Below are 19,721 nucleotides of genomic sequence, written 5' to 3' on the forward strand. Positions count from 1 at the left end.
AATTTAAAATTATTTTGAAATATACAGGGTGTTTCAGAACTAAGATCCATACCAAAATTATATTTTTTCTTATAGAATACCCGGTATTTTATTTCATTTTTGGATTCTTGAGCCTAAAAAAAGGCATTTATTATAAGAGTTAAATATGTTTAAAATCTTTAGTTTTTGAGATATTTAAAGATATTTAAATTTGCATTCTACAATAGAATAGACTATTAACACCCTGTACATTACTTTTCAGAATTAATTCTTATGCTGAGTTTAAAGGTAGAGAAATAAACTTTACTGAAAAATGGTATTGATTCCTTAAATTTATACAGGGCTATTAAAAGTTGCTGATCTATTTTAAGGATATATTTTATATAAAAACTTTGTTATTTCAAATATAACACCCTGTATTTTTTTAAATAAGTCGAAGCAGATTCAAATGCTCTTTCAAACTATATTAGGGTTTTCTATACCTATCTAGCTTAGATTTTGAATAAAAAGCGATTTTTAAATAAAATTGTAATCAAGATGGCTGGTGTCGCCATGGCAATTTTCTAGTGACAGTAATTATTTTCAAAGTCGACATTAGTTTATGGACACTATTATTTATAATTTATAACAGTTTACTTAAATTTACCTACAATAGTTTAATAAGTAAGTATTCATTATTATATCAAGAAAAATAAAGCAGTATCTGCTGGCGGAACGAATAGATATGTTACTAGTGATATTATTTTGTGAGGAAAATTGCTTCTTGACCTCAAGGACTTATGCTCAAAGATATCCAAATAGAATTACTTCCTGATAAGAGTTTCTTTAAAAACTTCTTGTCCTATGTCGCCTGGTAGTGTGGTTTATAAAAAAACTATTATACAGAAATCTGTCGTTGGAAGTGAAGAAAATGAATTTGCCGTAATTGGCTCTTTTATAGAAAATCCATGTATCTACAAGTCATCGTAAAATAATTCAAAGACTACTTCTTCGTTTTTCTTGATAGAATAATAAACATATTTTTAATAAATATTATTTATTAAACTATTGTAGATAAATTAAATAAAAGTGAACTGGTATAAATGTAAATAAGTCGATAAACTAATTTCGATTTTGAAAATAGTTACTAACTGTCATTAGAAACTTGCCATGACAACACTAGCCATCTTGATTACAATTTTATTGAAAAATCGCTTTTTATTCAAAATCTGAGCCAGATAGGTATAGGAAACCCTAATATAGTTTGAAAGAGCATTTAAATCTGCTTCGACTTATTTAAAAAAATACATAGTGTTGCATTTAAAATAACGAAGTTCTTATGTAAAATAAATATTTAAAATAGACCAGCAATTTTTGATACCCCTGTATACATTTAAGGAAGGAATAACATTTTTCTGTAAAGTTTATTTCTCTACCTTTAAACCCAGCACAAGAACTAATTCTGAAAAGTAATGTACAGGGTGTTGATAATCTATTCTATTGTAGCATGCAAATTTAAATATCTTTCAATATCTCAAAAACCAAAGATTTTAAACATATTAAATATTTTGTTTCTACATCTTTCCGTTTTCGTATAATCAACCGAAGCGAATGAGGTACGCCACCCTGTATACATATTTATTTTCATTATTTACTACAATATTGAAAATATAGGATTTTCTTATTAGTAGTCCGCCGATAAATAACAAAACATCAAAATGGTATTTACTAAAATAGTCATACACATATTAAAATTTTATTTGGATTTGACGTATTTTACTTTTGAATCTCTGAATATATTTTTCTTTTTTTATAACGGAATTTATTATAAACGGGATAGGTTTGCAAATATTTAACAGCTTGCTTTATTAAAGCATTTTCCAGGTGTTCGACATTGTGTTGTTGCCCGTCATATTTCATATTTCAAAAATCCCCAAAATCAGAAATCGAGAACGGACAAATCCGGGAATCGGGGAGGCCATCATATGGGTACATTGGTTCCAATTCATTGATTTGAGAAATAATAATTTAATAATACTTTCGTTGTAAGTCAAGTTGTGAGGGGCAGCCCCATCTTGCTGAAAGTATATTATTTCACGTAAATTAGCTAAAGGAATATTTAAAAATTCCGACACGATAGGTTTCAAGATTTACAAATAGCGGTAAAAAGTTAAGTTTCCCTAATATATAAATAATTTATTAGTGGCCCCCAGAATAAAACAAGAGACAGATAGCAGTATATTTTTAATAATTCTCTAGTTTCTTTTAATATCTATCATGGCCTACTAATAAATATGATCTTTTAATATTTTTTTTTAATATTGCAGTAAATGCTGAAAATAAATATAGATGATATATATTTTTGAGAAGCTTATGGCAAGCCAGATCATGTAATTTATAAATATACAGGGTTCTATTTAAAAAAAGACATAACTATAGTTCATCTCTTCAAAAATATTCTTTTCGTAGAATAACAGACTACGCCACTGTATTATACGTAAAAATTTCTACAATAAACAGTTTTTACCTTCTCGATACCTTTAACAATTACAGAGATACGGGGGCTGAAACGAAGAGGGCTATGAAAATTTTGTTGACCGCATCTTCCGTTTGACAAAAAAGTGGCACAAGTTTGTGCAAATCGCACCATTCTATCTTCACAAATAACAAAGATACCGTATGATTTCAACTAAAATGGGACACCCTGTACAGGGTGTCCAGGATGGCGCAAATTTACCTTAATTTAACCATCTTCGTACGGTTTCCGAGATACCAATGCTCGTACCTCGAATTTGTAGCACCCTGTATATGATTTTTTATACCAGTGGAGCACGGATATCGGAAAGCTCTGTCTTGAAAATTAGTAGGTAGTTAAATTTGACCTGGTTAAAAAAATATAGCTGTAATACGGGATAGAGTCTAGAGATGATATTAATTCTGTTTAATATATAGCGAAACGCCTAATATGATAAGAATATTGCTACAAAACCATTATAATTTAATATTTTGAAAGTTTTGAATATTTTTTTATAACCTAAAAGATTCAACTTATTTTTTTTTATTATACTAATTTCTTATTACTCATTAAAATAATATACTTTACAGGTCGAGACCCGGTGGTTATTGAACGAAGTAACTTGGTTAACATCAGCAAATTGGTTGTGAAAGAGCTGATCGAACAGTCTCTGAGATATGGCAGAATGTTGGATTCAGACCATATGCCTCTGCAACACTTCTTTATTGTCTTGGAGCATGTTCTGAGGCATGGCCTAAAGCCGAAAAAGGTTTGTTTTGATCATGTGGAACCAGAACCAGAGTTGTTAAGTTAATTTTTTTACTGCCTCTTTTAGGGATTGTTAGGACCAAAGAAGGAACTGTGGGATATATTGCAAATGGTTGAAAAATATACTCCAGAAGCACAAGATATTACTGCAAGTGTTAGAGATCTTCCGACAGTCAGGTATGTGAAAATGTACTTGACGCGTCGTCTTTTGACTTGACGCGTCGACAACGGGGTACGCATCTCTATCGCAGGGTTGAGGCGAAATATTTGGCGCTTGGGTATGTTTTCATTGGTAGTTTAAATTATCTGACTATTGACTATTGCGACAACGGTGGACAACGTCTCCAACTTGTCTTGTATGCAGGACTCATGAAGTTCGTTCACAGCGTGGGTGAATTAATTGGCGTATGTTTTAGTTTTTATTTGGACAGTTACGGCCTAGAATTATTTCGATCGTTTGTGTTTGTAAATTTAAATTATTTGATGGCTATTAGATATAGTATTTTTAACTTGATTACGCACAGATAAGGTGGAGTTTTAGTAGTTCTTAAAAGTCAACGCAACAAATATTGTTAAAATTTGAAGGTTAGGGCTTTTCTTGACCGGTATAATATTTATTTTAAAGTGACGAAGAGGAGTTGAATTTTAGTGTTTTCTTTAAAATTAATCCTATTCATACCGTTAATCTTTCTGTACTTGAAACTCCTTTTCTAAAATGAAATGAAACTTTTCTAAAATGAATTTAACACAAATATTAAAGAGTCAAAAATTTCAGAAATATTTAATGATAAGAGGCAAGGTAGGCAATAGGTATTCAAGAACTTTTATTGGTAGTAAACCTAATAGTTTTCGTACCATTTCAAAAAAACGGACAACGCGTTGCAGAATAATACTACATAGGTGAGAAAATTTGTTTGTATTTAAATAAAATTATTAACCTCGTGTAGCCTCATCTTCCTATATACTCACGAGCCGCCACTGGATAATTGAAAAAATTACAAAACGTTTGTGGCAAGTTTGCTCTTAAAAATTAAGCAAGGTATGTGTTGACGTGAGTCAAAAAAAAACAAAATATTCAGGAGACACGGTTCTGACCGAGAAATAAGGTTTTAGGAAAAGTTGCTTACAAAATTATTGCACAGGGTGTTAGATAGGGTAAAAAACAACTCTTTCATTAACTCTGTATAATAAGTCAAATACTAAAGTTTATAATAAACTGAGTTTACGAATTAAAGTCGATATATTTATATACAGTTTGTTAAAAAAATCAAGAAAATAGGACTAAATTAAAAAAAATATTACATTTTATTTGGTTAGGTTAGGTTGTTTGGTTCCATTGCGTTTTTTTCGCATTTGAATGTACATACAAATTGACTTTTATCTTGGATAGTCCGAATCGTATGAGTAGTGCCACCCTGTATTAACTAAATTAAAAGTATATTGTAACATATTAAGTACGCTCGGTAATATCCTCTAAAGACCGTCCCACTTGCAGAACCCACATGGGTAGAGCTCGTGCCTGGCTCAGGATCGCCCTAATGCAGAAGAAACTCGCCGATTACTTGAAAGTGTTAATCGATCACAAAGACGAAGCTTTAGTCGAATATTTCGAACCAGACGCCTTGATGCTGAGTGACGAAGCCATAATCATCATTGGATTGCTGGTCGGTCTAAACGTCATCGATTGCAACCTCTGCGTTAAGGTAAATTATTCTATTTATTGAAAATATCTACTCTTTTGAGTTCTTCTGTAATGTTATCAAAAAAAGTCTGCTTTATATACGATTCTAATAATGCTGTAACTAGGTTTCAAGACCAAGTATGGTCTGTTTCACGAAAGAGTAGAATTGAAACGAAGTTGAAAATATCCCATTATTAGGTATAGTTGTTATTGATTTTGTTCTGGGATATCTAGGAAGAAGATTTAGATTGTCCTCAAGGTGTTATTGACTTTTCCTTGTACTTGAGATCACCAAATCACGTCACAAGTGAGTCAAATAACGACGATCAAGATAATATGGTCACGGTCCTGGATCAGAAAAATTACATTGAAGAATTGAATCGTCATTTAAAGTAAGTTTTGTTAATTAGAGTATCCTTTAACAAACGTGTACATTGCAATATTGCTTCCTGGAAGTTGTAAATTTTGGGGATTGGAAGATTTGTGTTCTTTTAATGCATTGCTTTTCTAAGATATACCGGGTGGGTCTCAAAAGTGGCTCACCCCTATAACTTTTTTTATTTTTTCAGACAAAAAAAACGAGATTTGGTATATTTTGGATTGATTGACGTATTCAATTGTTTTCGGTCACTTTCTGCTTCACTGGAAATTACTACAACTTTTGATTTTTAAATGGCACCCTCAGTCATGTCAACTTTTGACATTTTCGCATATAATTTATTTTAAATTATAACATGTGGTTCATAACGACAAGTTGATACGAAATTATTTGTAAAAAAATGTTTTTTTTTCAAATATGCTAGTGGCACATTCCTCCTAACCTTGTTCCATTTGACGAAATTAAAATATGATTAAAAATACGATTTGGGCATTTTTTAGCCGGCTAGGACAAGAAACGAAAAACATTAGACGATCAAATCTATTTTTTCAAGGCTTCTTAATTAAAAATTAATGTTTTTAACACACCCTTGGCGCTCTAGATTGAAATTTAAAATACGATTTTTTAAGCGAAAATGTCAAAAGTTGACATATGGTATGTCATTCTATTCATAGTGTCATTTTCTATCAAATAAAATAAAAATATACCGAGGGTGTCATTTAAAAATCAAAAGTTGTCATTATTTCCGGTGAAGCAGGAAGCGAGACAGGAAGTGACCAAAAACAATTGAATACACCAATCATTCCTAATTTATGTCATCTATTAACATACCAAGTCTCGTCTATTTTATCTGAAAAAATAAAAAAACACACGACTTCCAAAAAAATTACGAAAAATGCAATTTGCCTATGAAATAAAATGACAGACTCCAGACACGACTGTGACTGTCAGGGATCCTCCTATTGGACAGACTAATCGATATTTAATAAACTACCGTATGATCGAAAAAAAACGGCGTCCAGTTGGCTGGGAAATGAACATCAATGACATTTTCGGTATTTCTATTATTTGTACAGTTTTATATTTTAATTTTTTCTTTTAAATGATTCTAAAATACTTTATAAAAAATAATGACAATCTCTTGATTACACTACACTATACTGGGTGTTTTTTAGTGGTTCACCTCTATTACTTTTGTATTTCTTTAGATAAAAAACAAGAGTTGGTATGTGAGTAGATAACTAGGTACATAACTGAGGACTGCTTGACGTATTCAATTACTTTAGTTCGTTTCCTGATTCACCGGATTGACTACAACTTTTGATTTTAAATGGTACCCACGGTATTTTTTACTTTATTTTAGAGAAAATGGCATTCTGAATACAATGACATATCATATGTCATATGTCAACTTTTGACTTTTTTGCTTGAAAAAATAGTACATATTTTAAATCTCATAAATGTAAGACAATTTGATTCGAAATACCAAGTATGTGGTACCAAATTATTCGTAAAAAATGCTTTTCCCAAATATGCTAATGAGTCACTCTTGTTCCATTTGAAAAAATTGACTTATGATTAAAAATACGATTTGGGCATATTTTAAATGGCCAGGAAGACACGAAAAAAGTTAAATTATTAAAAAATCCATTTTTCCAAAGGTCATTGATTAAAATTCAGGGTTTTTAACACAACCACACTCTAGATTGAAATTTTAAATACCATTTTTTAAGCGCAAATGTCAAAAATTGACGTATGATATGTCATTCTTCAGAATTACATTTTCTGAATTCTTTTCTTTCTGACTCTTCATTTCTTCTCTATTCAGAATGTAATTTTGTATAAAATAACGTAAAAAATACTGAAGGTGCCATTTAAAAATCAGAATTGGTGTTCATTTCCGATGAAACAGGAAGTGACGGAGATTAATTGAATATGTCAATCAATCCCGATTTATGTCATATAGTAACATACCAAATTTCGTTGTTTTATCTGAAAAAAAAAGTTATAGGGGTAAGCCACTTTTGAAGAACACCCTTTATGTCGCTAACCACTGTCAGCAACATAAAAAATCAAAAGCCACCAATGACCTAAGAACGCACCTTGTTTACATTTCGTCCCTTTGTTTGAAATGAAAGTGGACATAAAAAAGGGTCATTAGTTAGGTAAATTTCTTACCAAATATTTATTTTATAGAAACATCTCTACTAACACAAAAATACATTTTCTACAAGAATAAAATTTCTGTTTTTTATTATTTTACCAATGCTTTAAATATTTGACAAGTATTTAGAGTATTTGACAAATAATAAACACGTGAAAGGTTTCTGACATGATTAGAAGAATAGTACACCCAGCATAGAATCTTGAGAACCTTCAAAACTGCGTTGCTCTTAAGAAAAGATGTTTGTTCGGTATACTAAAAAAACACTTATGGATTTTAGCGCAACAGTTGCCAACTTACAAACCAAAGTCGAGAGTCTGACAACGACGAACGCACTGATGAAGGAGGATCTCGCCATTGCCAAAAACAACCTGCTGGCCCTCTACGAGGAAAACAGGCAATTAAGGCAGGAATGTGGAAAAGATCCAGGAGGGTGAGTTATTTTTTTTTACTTTAATACTGTTTACTATATTTTTTTAAATTATTTAATTCTTTTATGTTTTTTTTGTTTCTTAAACTTATAATCCCATGTATTCTTACACAGATTATTACACATCTATACTGACACAGTAAATACACCAAGCAATAACAACTTGTAAATTAATATAGCTTGTTTCTTGTCAAAAATTCAGTTTTTAATTTAATAACAATTATGTTACATAAGATACTTTTACTTTATTATTTAACACATTAAAAATAATTGAACACTACTGATAAACCGAAATATAAGTGAGTCATATTAAAGTTCCATCGCGTTTGCTCTTATTTTTTTCATACTATGTTCCTTCCTTAGTCTTTTTATTCATTGATACAGGTAGATGAATTTGTCACATTTTAATCTGTTTGTTGTTTCTTCTATAGTAAAAATATCGTCGCTCCCTATGAGATTTATATTGCACCACGTAGCATATCGGTAGTATGTGCATCGTGATTTTGTATGAGTCAGAAACCAGTCCGTATCTGTTTTTTTTTATTATAACATAGTATGAACACTAACTTTTATAAATTCATTTTATCGTGAAAGATAAGAAGTTCATCGCTTTGCGTTATGGAGTTTTAGAAATTATTCCAAATTCCTTGCAAAAAAAGACTGTCGTTATAACATAAATCTTGTTGCCGAAACGTGCTGTAGAAGAATTGTGCGTTTAAACAAAAAAAGATACTAAATTTCCAGATATGCCATGAGTTTAAGTGGAGTGAATATAATCAACACAAACGATAAAGAATCTAAAGTTGCCACTGGAGAAATGGAGGAATTGAAACAAAGGTTAGAAGAAGAAAGAAAATTAAGACAGGAAGCAGATCATGAACTAGAAATACAGGTAATATTGATACGTACATATTAATCGGTTTAAAACTATCCAATTTCTGGCCTATTCTATTCGTACAATCCTCTCTCTGTTGGAGGTTTCTTTCAATCATAGATTTTTGAACGTTTGGCTTTTGCCATTCCAGTTTCTGCCCTCCTTGTTCTGATTGCCAATTCATTGTTCTCAAATGTCCATACTAGATCAGCTGCTTCCTCTCTATATCTTGTGTTATTGTACCATCTATACCCATTTCTTGTTTTATGATATTTATCGTTTCTTATTTTTTGTTGTCGGGAGATTCTCATTGATCCTCTAATAGCATCCATTTCTACTGCCTCGACCCTCTTTTTGTATTTCTTGGTCATTGTCCATGTTTCTGCTCTATACAGGAGGTTGTTTTTTTATCATAGTGTCATATGTAGTTAATTTTCTTCATCGGACCTATGTTGATATGAAAAATAAATCTTATTTTTACGTGAGGCATCTCCCCACGCGAGATGGCACGTTTTTTGAATCACCCTGTAGATTGCATATCATTTTTATCATAGGGGACTATTACTTATAATAAATATATTTCTTGTGATTTCATATTAGATACTTATATTTCACTGTTCTTATGTGCCGTATTATGAATGTAGAACTTTGTGTGACCGAATCAATGTAGTTTACGTAATCTTCTGGAAAAATTATAACCTACAAGAAACACTTTAAATTGTAGTATTTTTTGTTCATTAATGTACAGATAAAATTCTAGTTCTGTTCAAAGTTCTTGGAGATAATTACTCTCGGTCATTCTATACTTGAATATGAATTCATGTACTCGTACAATAACCAGACAGTTCCACTTTTTTGCGAAAATGAGATTTTTCCTGAGTTACCCTTTAAAAATAGGCCTATCGTGCCCTGCAATAATCAAATTTTCCATATAAAGTTTCCATAATAGTACAATTTTTTTTTCAAAGTTTCCATATAATAGTACATATCGTCGGTGAAACGTGATAAACTGCTAACTCCATTATTCCTAACTTTACAGGAGAGCAAAAAAACGGTACAAAAAAATATGTACACATGTAGGAAGTATTTTGATGCGTTAATATGATAAAGAGATAAGAATTTTATTTGCTGGGAACAATAAAACTTAATATTTCGTGTTACGTCATTTTTTTCAGACACAATAGGGAGATAGCAGATATTCGTCTTGCAGAAATAAAAATATACTTCTGGAGATAGCAACCTTTATTGTTTGAATTTTTGAAAATGGAAATGAATATTACCCAAACAGATTTAGAAATAATCAATTAAATTTAAAAAATATGATATTCATAACCATATATTTATAATATCGTCGGTCTAGAAGCAAAACATACAAGTCCAAGTCTTAAATATTTAATGAAAATTTTTAAATTTTTTGCATTTTTAAAGAACTGAAGTAGCAGAATTTTGGACTTAATGAATATGAAAATAATTTAAAAATTAAACTTATAATTCTTAGAAGATATGGTAGAATTCTTCCATGCTTATCTCCTAATTTTTATACAACGGTAGTAGACCGAGCTTGGAAGACAGTGCGTGATTTTATTAAATTTTTATTACTTTTCTCCTTATCTTTTCAATTTTTATAAAAATTATGTATCATTTACGTGAAAAAACGTTAAAAAAAGATAAAACTGATTAGGTATTATGGAAATTATTGTACAAGTAAGTAATGGTTATTTAAACTATTTATAGCACGCCGATGAATTGTTCGTGTATATAGAATTTCGTTTTTCCCCTTACCCTTTACGGATACCCCGTATTTACAGAACGAATCGACGCAGGGTCGGACTGGCCATATTATATAGATAACTATTAGGGGGGCCCAGCCTTTGCGGGCCCCCTTTATACTTCATTATTTATTCTTAACAATATTTGCTTTTGCATTGCATTATGGAATTTGCATTGCATGGATTTACCTTGCATTAGGGTAGTTCCCTAATTTCTATACAGGGTGAGTCTTAAATAAGTACCAATATGTTCAGGCTGGTAAATCTCGATAAAAGAAACATAATATTTTCTCTTTACCGTTTTTTCAAATAAATCTGAAACAACCGAGTTATTTCACTTTTAAAATTTCCAATTTTTTGCTATAATTTTGAGAATCATTGGATTTTCTTTCTTGTAAATTTAGTCTACTACCTATGTTACCATATTACAAACAAAGTATGTTTTTAAACTAAAAATTAAAAAAAAGTCCAAATTTTGGAAATTTTTTAAAAATTCCAAACTTTCAAAAAAAAAAAATTTCGCGCAAAAAACCTCATAGTCGTGTTTCTTCGGTCGAAATATACTACCCTAAAAATATTTGCACTTATTTAAGACTCACCCTGTATATAATAGGAAAAAATTGACCAAAACGTAAGGCGAAAAAATACGCAAAAAAAACACACGGCCCCTCCTTACATTGCCACCCGAGCCCCTTTGGCCTAGTGCGACCCTGGATCGACGTACTGTACTAAAAAAAAGCATACGACTAAGAATCTGTGTGTTTGCTTTAGCGTGATCGTAACGGAAATTACTGAGATAGCAGCATTTCGGTGGCTATTTCAGATCACTAGGAGTTAGCAGATATTATTGAGTTGAAATAAAAAATTTTCTTTAATGGGAAAAAATGTGTTTGCTTTCCCAACTTATAGCGTATTTTTTTCTCTTTCTAATGGTATAAAAAACCTTATTAACGTAAAAAATGGAGTTAGCAGGTTATCACGTTTCACTGACGATATATGAGAACGTAATTGGAGCTACTTTGCTTTTGGTTGCAGCAAAAACCGGACAGCGCTTAGAACTGTCTGGTTTGGCTAGCAAAAATTGTTAAAATGAAGCTGCCTGGTTATTTCAGCCATCCCTTCAATTATTTGAACGTTTTCTTCAAAACACTTCATAATTAAATTGCTTTTTAGATGTGCCTTAAGGCTGAAATGGAGGTAGCTATGAAACTTTTGGAGAAAGACATTCACGAGAAACAGGATACGATAGTATCTTTACGCCGACAGCTTGACGACATTAAGCTAATCAATTTGGAAATGTACAAAAAGTTGCAAGTAAGTTAGTTACATTTATTGATCTCTAATTTTAGTTAAGATCGACAAATAATTAAATCGGCTCATCTATCATCGTTTTTTTAAATCACCTCATTATTTTTTTCAAATATTCTAGAGTAAAATGGAGCTTACGCCGGCTTTTAAAAACGTTTAAGAAATAATATATTGCGGCTTATTAAAACTATTTGTTTAATAAAACTATTTGTTTTTTTCATTTGAATTAAAGCAATTGAATGATTTCAACAACTTGTTCTGGAGGGTGACCTACTGTTCCAAAAGAGGGCTCCATATCACATTTTATATTTGCGATTTTCATTCCTTTTTTTAAATATATGGGCAACAGGAGCGCACATTTTAAAATTATTTTTATAGATATACAGGATGCTTCAAATATATTTTTGCACAAAGATTGTAGTATTTTTAAATGGAATCAACAATATTTCTTAGCTCATAGTATTTGCGATTAAATTACTATTTTAAAAGTACAATAACAATAATGCCATATTCTATACAGAGTGGTTTTTGAAATATAACCAGTTTTCTCTACAAAAATTATAATATATCAATTGAATTACTTATATTTTTTATTTGGAAGTATTTTAATAATAAGTGTACTTTTTAAAGGGATAGGTGGTGAATATTGCATATACAGAATGAGTGAAAACTACATATTGTATTTTTCTCCACTGTTTCAAATGAAACACCTTGTATTTTATGACATAAATGTACGTTTTTAATGATTATTTCCAGCTGCACCAGTGCAATAAATCGTATTTATTAATTCATGAACTGAAAATTTCATTATTTCATTATTGAATTAATTAAAGTGATTTCAGTTTTATTCTACTCTGTTGCTGATAGGTTTGTCAAGTGAGAAGATAAGTCTGAGAAGACAAGACAATTTTCACAGAATATTCTCAATTAACATCGATTTTAAGTATAGGAAATACTTAATAAAACAAAACGATTAAATAAAACTCAACAGAGTTGTTCATTTATGACATAAAATTCTGTTTGGAGAAAAATACATTTAATTTAAATTCAGTCGGTATACAGGGTTGTTCACCACATACCACACGGAGTATTGTAGGTAAAGGATTAGATTTTGACAAATTGTAAGTTTTGGGTGCGTTGAAGTACTATTAGAACTACAATTTAAAAATAATTTTACAAGATACAGAGTGTTCCAATTAACTAAAAAATATTATAGTTGTATTTTTTTAAATGGAACACGCTGTATATTATTCTATTTTTAGATTCTACAAGAAGAAAACGATTTAAATCTTTATAAAACAATATACCAATTCAATATACCACCATTATTTCCGCCCAGAAATTAGTTAATGAAAATGAACGTCTCTGTTGTTATAAATAAGCATTCGTCAAAAAATTAAATAAAATTTATAAGGTGTTACTTTTTACCATACCGTCTAATACACATACAAAATTCACTTTTTTAGTATTTGGAGCAATTATTATTAATCAACGTAAACAATCAATTAATGTAGTTTGAATACTGGGATCATATTAATTGGTCCTCTTTAACAAAAAAATATTTAAAGTTTTTTTTATTGAAATAAGCGAACTATATCGACAATATTAGTATCTGTACTCTTTGAAAATTTGTTCATCTTTAAAAATAATCTAAAATGTCAATATTCCATGCGTATAGTGCTAAATGAGGTCTAAATTATAAGAAAATGCATTTTCTACGAAAACTTGAAGAGATAGGTAAAAAGTTGTAAAATACAATTTGATAGACAATTAAATAAAATAATAAAATATACAGTGTGTTCCATTTAAACTAAACAAGTTATTGCCGTTTAAAGCCAGTAATTATTTAATATAAATTTTTAGACATTCTGTATACGGTAGTATTTTGTTTATTATTGCAACAGAATATCTAATCAATAAATAAACTTCAATAAATATTTAGTATTAAAATCTTTGATACCCTTGGAGAAATGAAGCCTTAATTATTTTACTGCAATTTCATAAAATTGAAAATATTTCAAAAACCGTAAGGTTAAAGAGTGATACACCTTAATCAAATTTACCTTTATTTTAATCGTAGAATCTAAAAATAGAATAATATTACAAGGTGTTCCATTTAAAAAAATACAACTATAATATTTTTTACTTATTTGGGACACTCTGTATCTTGTAAAAATATTTTTAAAGTGTAGCTCTAATAGTCCTTCAACGAACCGAAAACTTGCAATTTGTAAAAATCTAATCGTTTAGCTACAATACTCCGTGTCGTATTTGGTGAACAACCCTGTATATCAGACAAAATTGACAATTTTAGTACAACCCATCAGGGGCACATATACAGGAGGGATAATGGGGGTAATTGTAATTACCCCCCTTAAGAAGATATTTATAAATAATTTACCAGTTCACTTAGATACTGGCACAACTCCTATCAAAGCCAATTTCTAGATGTGCCACTGCTACCCATATATCTTATAAAAATGATTTTAGTGAAAATCTTAAACCTAAAACATGATTTAAAGCTACTCTTTCGGAACGCTTGATCGCACGACAAAAATTATTAAAATAAAATTAGTATCACAGGGCGTTCACTTTCTTTTTTGTCACGTAGTATATTCTAGTGTTCCTATATGTCGTTAATGAGGTTGATTATAGGAATGCGAGATGGAGCTGACGCAAAAAGGCGAAATGGTCAGCCGGCTCCAAGCGAAAGCCGGCCAGATCGGCAAGATCTTGAACAATCTCGAAAAATATAATCATCTGCTTAAAGACGACAGGAAGTCGCTGGACAGGCGCCTCGAGAAGCGATCGTCCTTACATTGCAAAGTCGAGAACAAGGAAAACATTCCTAAAAACCTGCCGCTCGTCAAAGAGGCGGTTACCGACAAAGACGCCAAAGAGTGCTTAAAGAAAGTGGAAGAATCAAAAACGGGAAGTAAAGATCAGACGAGTAAGGAGGAATTGGTGGATGAAGCGAGACTCTCCTCCGATTCTACCGATTCTTTCGTTAAATTAGATTTGGACTCGGATGAACAAAACAACCCGTAAATTCCTTAGATCAGAAAAGATTTCTTTGTTCGCGATAAATATTTTTGAACCAGTTCAGGGTTTACTATGCACAGTATAAAATGAGGCATTGCCAGTACCGTATAATACCGAACTATAGTAGAAATTACGAGATTTTACCTCCTTTTAACATTTGACATCATATACCGCTAAGGCATGGAGGCACCCAAATTTGTTTTAATTATTGTGAAAATATCGTCCACGATGATGAAAAAAAAATCTGGTAAAGTTTGAGTTCTTAATATTAATATTAAGAGAGTGAGTTTCTATTTTCCATTTAAAAACAAGGGGAAACATTTTTTTTTAATTTTATAGTGTTCTAACAAATCAGCGTATTGTAAAAGTCTATACATATTTTTGTAGGAAATTGAATGTTCTTCAAAACAGTTCTGATATGATTTTTTATTTAATCGACTCGTTTGAAAATTATTGAAGGTTAAAGTTCAACTTCAAATCGTATGGGATAACTTAAACAATTTTTTATATTTTATCACGAAATAATGGCTCAAAAACATAAAATATCGAGTGTAATTGCAGCCACTAATTTATTCTACTAATTTCGAGGTTCTGAATGAGACTTTAGTTTATTTTTTTTATAAATATTCAAAGCTTCAATTCGGGCGATAATAATCTGATATAAGTACCATCTGACAACAGCGCTAAAATTTCCAATGGTTTGTACGTCATCCACATCGCTGTGACACTAGCTTCTACCACCACCTCCTCCTCCACACAAGGCTATTCAACCTTTTCCAATATGGCGGAGATAGAAGTGCTTTATTTGGCGCGTATTTTAAACCCTGTTTTATTTCCAAATAGACATTTTTCACACAAATGTCGGGTTAAATTACGTAATATTTCACTAATTTTTTAATATACAGGGAGTCTAAAGTTCTCCACATAAGTATGGAATTTTTTGTATTATCACTTTTATGAAAACATCAGTTAGTTACTTTTTATAAAAAGGTCTGCTTTCTCAGAAAATAGGTAGTGTTAAAATATTCAAAGTTGAGGTAGCATATATAGGGTCAAAATCATCGGAAAAAGAAATAACCAGAAATATATGACAGAAAATAGTTTAGAATTTACTGAAGGTTTGATAAATATATACTATTATGGACAGTATAGGAAGTTACTTGTCTTAGTAAAAGCCTTGGTAAATGCTCTTGGAGTTATAAACTACACTGGCTTGGGTCAAAAAATATGGAATATTTTTTCTATGTTTAGCAGCATTACACAAATGGAAATAAATTTAAACTATAATAGGTGAGGATCACTAAAAAATATAATATGTGTTTCAAGATTTTATATAGAAAAAAAAACTAAATACCTTTTTGGGGGTTCGTAAGTAAAACTTATGCTTAGCTTAGTTTTCTTTGCTCTTTCTCTTTACATAGGGCATTGTCTTTGTGGTAAAGACATCATTCATTTTTTTTGTATAGTTCTTCAATAAAATATTGGATATTCTGAACAAGATGAATTTAATAATACTTTCTGATGTATGTGAGGGGCAATTGTGACCTAAAAAAAGACTTACATCCAGGCCATTTATATTTTCAAATGTCAATGTTGTCAATATCTTTCTGTGATTTTTTTGATGTAAAAAGCTTGATTCTTCTTCCAATATTTTATTTCTAGTGAGGTAAGTGTAAGCAGTAGCCATAACTACATCCTCACTAGGGTAACAGAGGCTTTGGCCTTTTTGAGGCATATTTAATGCACTTCTTACCCGAGAACTACTAATAGGAGTGAAATTATCTCTTTTAATAGCTAACCATTTTTTACGAAGCTCGTCATTTTTGGGGAATATAAAAGCGGAAACCTTAGGATCCCCTCTATAATTCCCGTGTCAATTTGGAACAGAGCATGTAAAAGGCATGCTACAATAAAATGTTAACCCTTTAATACCTATCTTTTAATTATTGTAAGTAACCATTATAAAGTACTATGCACACTGGCGGTTTACTCATTTAGGTGTAATATCTTGATAAATACTTCTAGTTCTTACCTTAAAATAATTAATACAGGAGTACGACAAGCACAAAAGTTTGAAGTTTCCTATGGGGAATGTCTGGTTTGGATTTTTATTACACTCTTATTTTATAACAATTTTCTGATCACAGCATGCACTGAACACTAAAATCTAAACAAACGTGTTGCAGAAGCACAACAAACTAGAGATAATCACTACCGGCTTTTCAGGTTAAAGGTAAACAATTTAATAATGCGCTACCTTCGCCGCCATATTTGCCTTGCCCATATCATGTTGGTTGGTCTTGAGTTGAGGTGGTGCTGCTTCTACGTCCCACTAGTCAACTCGCATATCCAACAATGTTGCCGTTTGTTGTCCCCTAATTTCGCAGTTCTGCACGCACATAAACGATAATCGGTTGGGTATTTCACGTGCAATCTAAACAAAAAAAACTTACCCCAGAGACTAACCAAAGCAATTTTACAGCTATTTTGAGAAAATAAAAACACCTGTAAAAAAATAACAACGTTCTGTATTTGTGGGACACGAACCTGGGACCTCTCGATCCCGAAGCGACAGCCTCACCAATGGATCCACAGCTGCTCTTGCGAAATTAGCTATAGCTAGGTTTGGTTTGGTATACTTTCCGCGTTAAGCTTGTTTCATATAGACGCGAATCGCGAATTGCGAAAAGCGATTCGCCAAAAAATATTTGCAAAATTTGGACCTATTTCATACAGTCGCGAATTTTTAGGGACACTTCATTTTTGCTCCACTGAAAGTTACCAAAAAAAAATCATAACCTGAGATAACTTAATTTGTTTTATACATATTTATTCGTGTTTACGATCTTTATTTTATATTTTATAGCATACAATATGAGTTTAAATTTGTTTAATAATTATGAATATCGATTACGATTATTGTTAAAACGTAGAAGAGAATGGGTTTATAGCACAGGTTTATAGGTCATTTATGGGCCATTTGGGACATGTGAAATATTCAAATTTCGTAAGCAACAAGGTGCTTGTCGCAGTTTAATTCAAAAAATAAGGAAGAAAAATGAGAAAAAATTTAGGAATTTTCACAGATTGTCTGTATAGGAGTTTGATAACTTGGTTGAAGTTGAAAAATTGTCGCCATATATATCAAAAACATATTATGTACGAGAACCCATTTCAACTGGAGAAATGCTTTCAGTTACTTTGCGGCAGCGTCGTCAAAATAATCGATAACCGGATCACAACACCATTCTGCGCAAACGCGTACCTTAAAATCGCGCGAATATTCGCAAAAAGTTGAAAACACTTTAACTTTCCCGCCCCCCAAATTTTAAATCTTGCGAATCGCCAAAATCTTAAAATTTCTGACAGCGCCGCCATGATCAGTAAAATTGGACCAATGAGAGCAGTTTCGCAAAATCGCAATTCGCGATTCGCGTCTATATGAAACAAGCTTTACTAGTTACTAGGCGTTACTTTCCGCCAAATAAGGCGACAGCAACCGGCAACATTGTTGGGTATGCGAGTTGACTAGTGGAACGTAGAAGCTATTCGCTGTGACCCTGTGCACTTAAAGACTCTTGTATTTAACGTGACTTCGAAGATTCTAACGTGACTACGAGATTATTGGTTAACATTTTGAAAAAATCGTTGTTTAAAATTTAAATAATGATGATGATGAAGTCGGCAACAGTGTATACTAGAGTCTTCGATATCGACCATGATACAATAACGGAAAAAGATAAGATATTAGGCATGTAGTGGGCGGAGCTTAACAGAAACTTACTATCCGAGTGACGTCATGCGCGCGGAGAATCGATTTGCCACCGCCAAAGATCTTCTGAGATAAGATATTGCGCATGTAGTTGGCGGAGCTTAACAGAAAATTATTTCCGTTATTGTATCATGAATATCGACAGCAGTCGTTGAGCACATTATCTTCGTAGTATATGCTAGAGGGATAGTGTCGTCAGTATTATTAATTAACAGACTAATTATTACACTGGGATGGTAATTCTAGTAAAGTGCAAAATTTCTTAGTAACTGCGCATAAGTTTTTGGTGAATCTCTGAACTGGTTTAGTAGCGACTCTCATCATCCGAATCAAAACTATTATCACAAATCATACCCCTATTTATATCTGAATCTAAATAATTATTACTGGTTAGTCTTTGTCGGTAGACGGAATTATTAACAAAAAAAGATATAAACTATATTTTATTATAGAACTATTTCGTTGGCTACTTTCCTAGTAGGAACGCTGATATTTTTCATACCTGTTATGTTTGGAAACGAAAGTCGCTGTCGTTTTATATAAAACCTTATAATTAGGAATGTCATCCATTATACAGGGTGTTTCAAAACAAATGCGAAAAACTTTAGGGGGTGATTCCTTGTTCAAAATAAAGGGTAGATTGCTTTATAAACGTTGGGTCAAAAGTCAACCATCAGGGAGATATCGCGGTACAAAGATGGCGGAAAAATAATGTTTTTATTTTTTATCTTGAAAACGAAAAGAGACTAATGAAATTTTATGGAAGCATTACTGTTATGAAAACACACTTTCAGGTAATTTTTTTACTTTTTTAAAATGAGTGAAAGGGGTTGAAATAAACTACCCCTATCATTCTTGTTAACGAAATTTAAAGAAAAATCTTATCAAACACATGCAAATGCTTTAATTTGGATAGTTTAGTTTGTTTAGAAACTTTTTACCTCTTTTGTTTTTTTGATAAAACTCACCGATTGGAAATTAAAAAATAAAATGTAAAGCATTACATGTCAGGACAAAAAATATTTTTAGATTAAGAATCTAGTGATAATAACGATAATAAT

General features: G+C 31.3%; 1 protein-coding gene across 3 annotated transcripts in view; it reads left to right on the forward strand.

Annotated features, from left to right (window-relative positions):
- The window catches only part of LOC115879142 (RUN and FYVE domain-containing protein 2), a 36,612-nt gene that overhangs the window by 1,885 nt on the left and 15,006 nt on the right, over positions 1–19,721 (forward strand). For 2 of the 3 annotated variants that reach the window (XM_030895810.1, XM_030895808.1), the window contains exons 2-8: positions 3,064–3,242; positions 3,309–3,418; positions 4,737–4,944; positions 5,157–5,314; positions 7,746–7,898; positions 8,640–8,787; positions 11,712–11,852. In XM_030895810.1, coding sequence (XP_030751670.1) covers positions 3,064–3,242; positions 3,309–3,418; positions 4,737–4,944; positions 5,157–5,314; positions 7,746–7,898; positions 8,640–8,787; positions 11,712–11,852 — 1,097 coding nt within the window. Of the gene's footprint in view, positions 1–3,063; positions 3,243–3,308; positions 3,419–4,736; positions 4,945–5,156; positions 5,315–7,745; positions 7,899–8,639; positions 8,788–11,711; positions 11,853–14,501; positions 15,757–19,721 lie in introns of those variants that run through there. The other variant, XM_030895811.1, reaches the window with a different exon arrangement.

This window comes from Sitophilus oryzae, unplaced genomic scaffold (genome assembly GCF_002938485.1).
Source record: "Sitophilus oryzae breed Bouriz unplaced genomic scaffold, Soryzae_2.0 scaffold_1576_pilon_pilon, whole genome shotgun sequence".
Lineage (NCBI taxonomy): Eukaryota > Metazoa > Arthropoda > Insecta > Coleoptera > Curculionidae > Sitophilus > Sitophilus oryzae.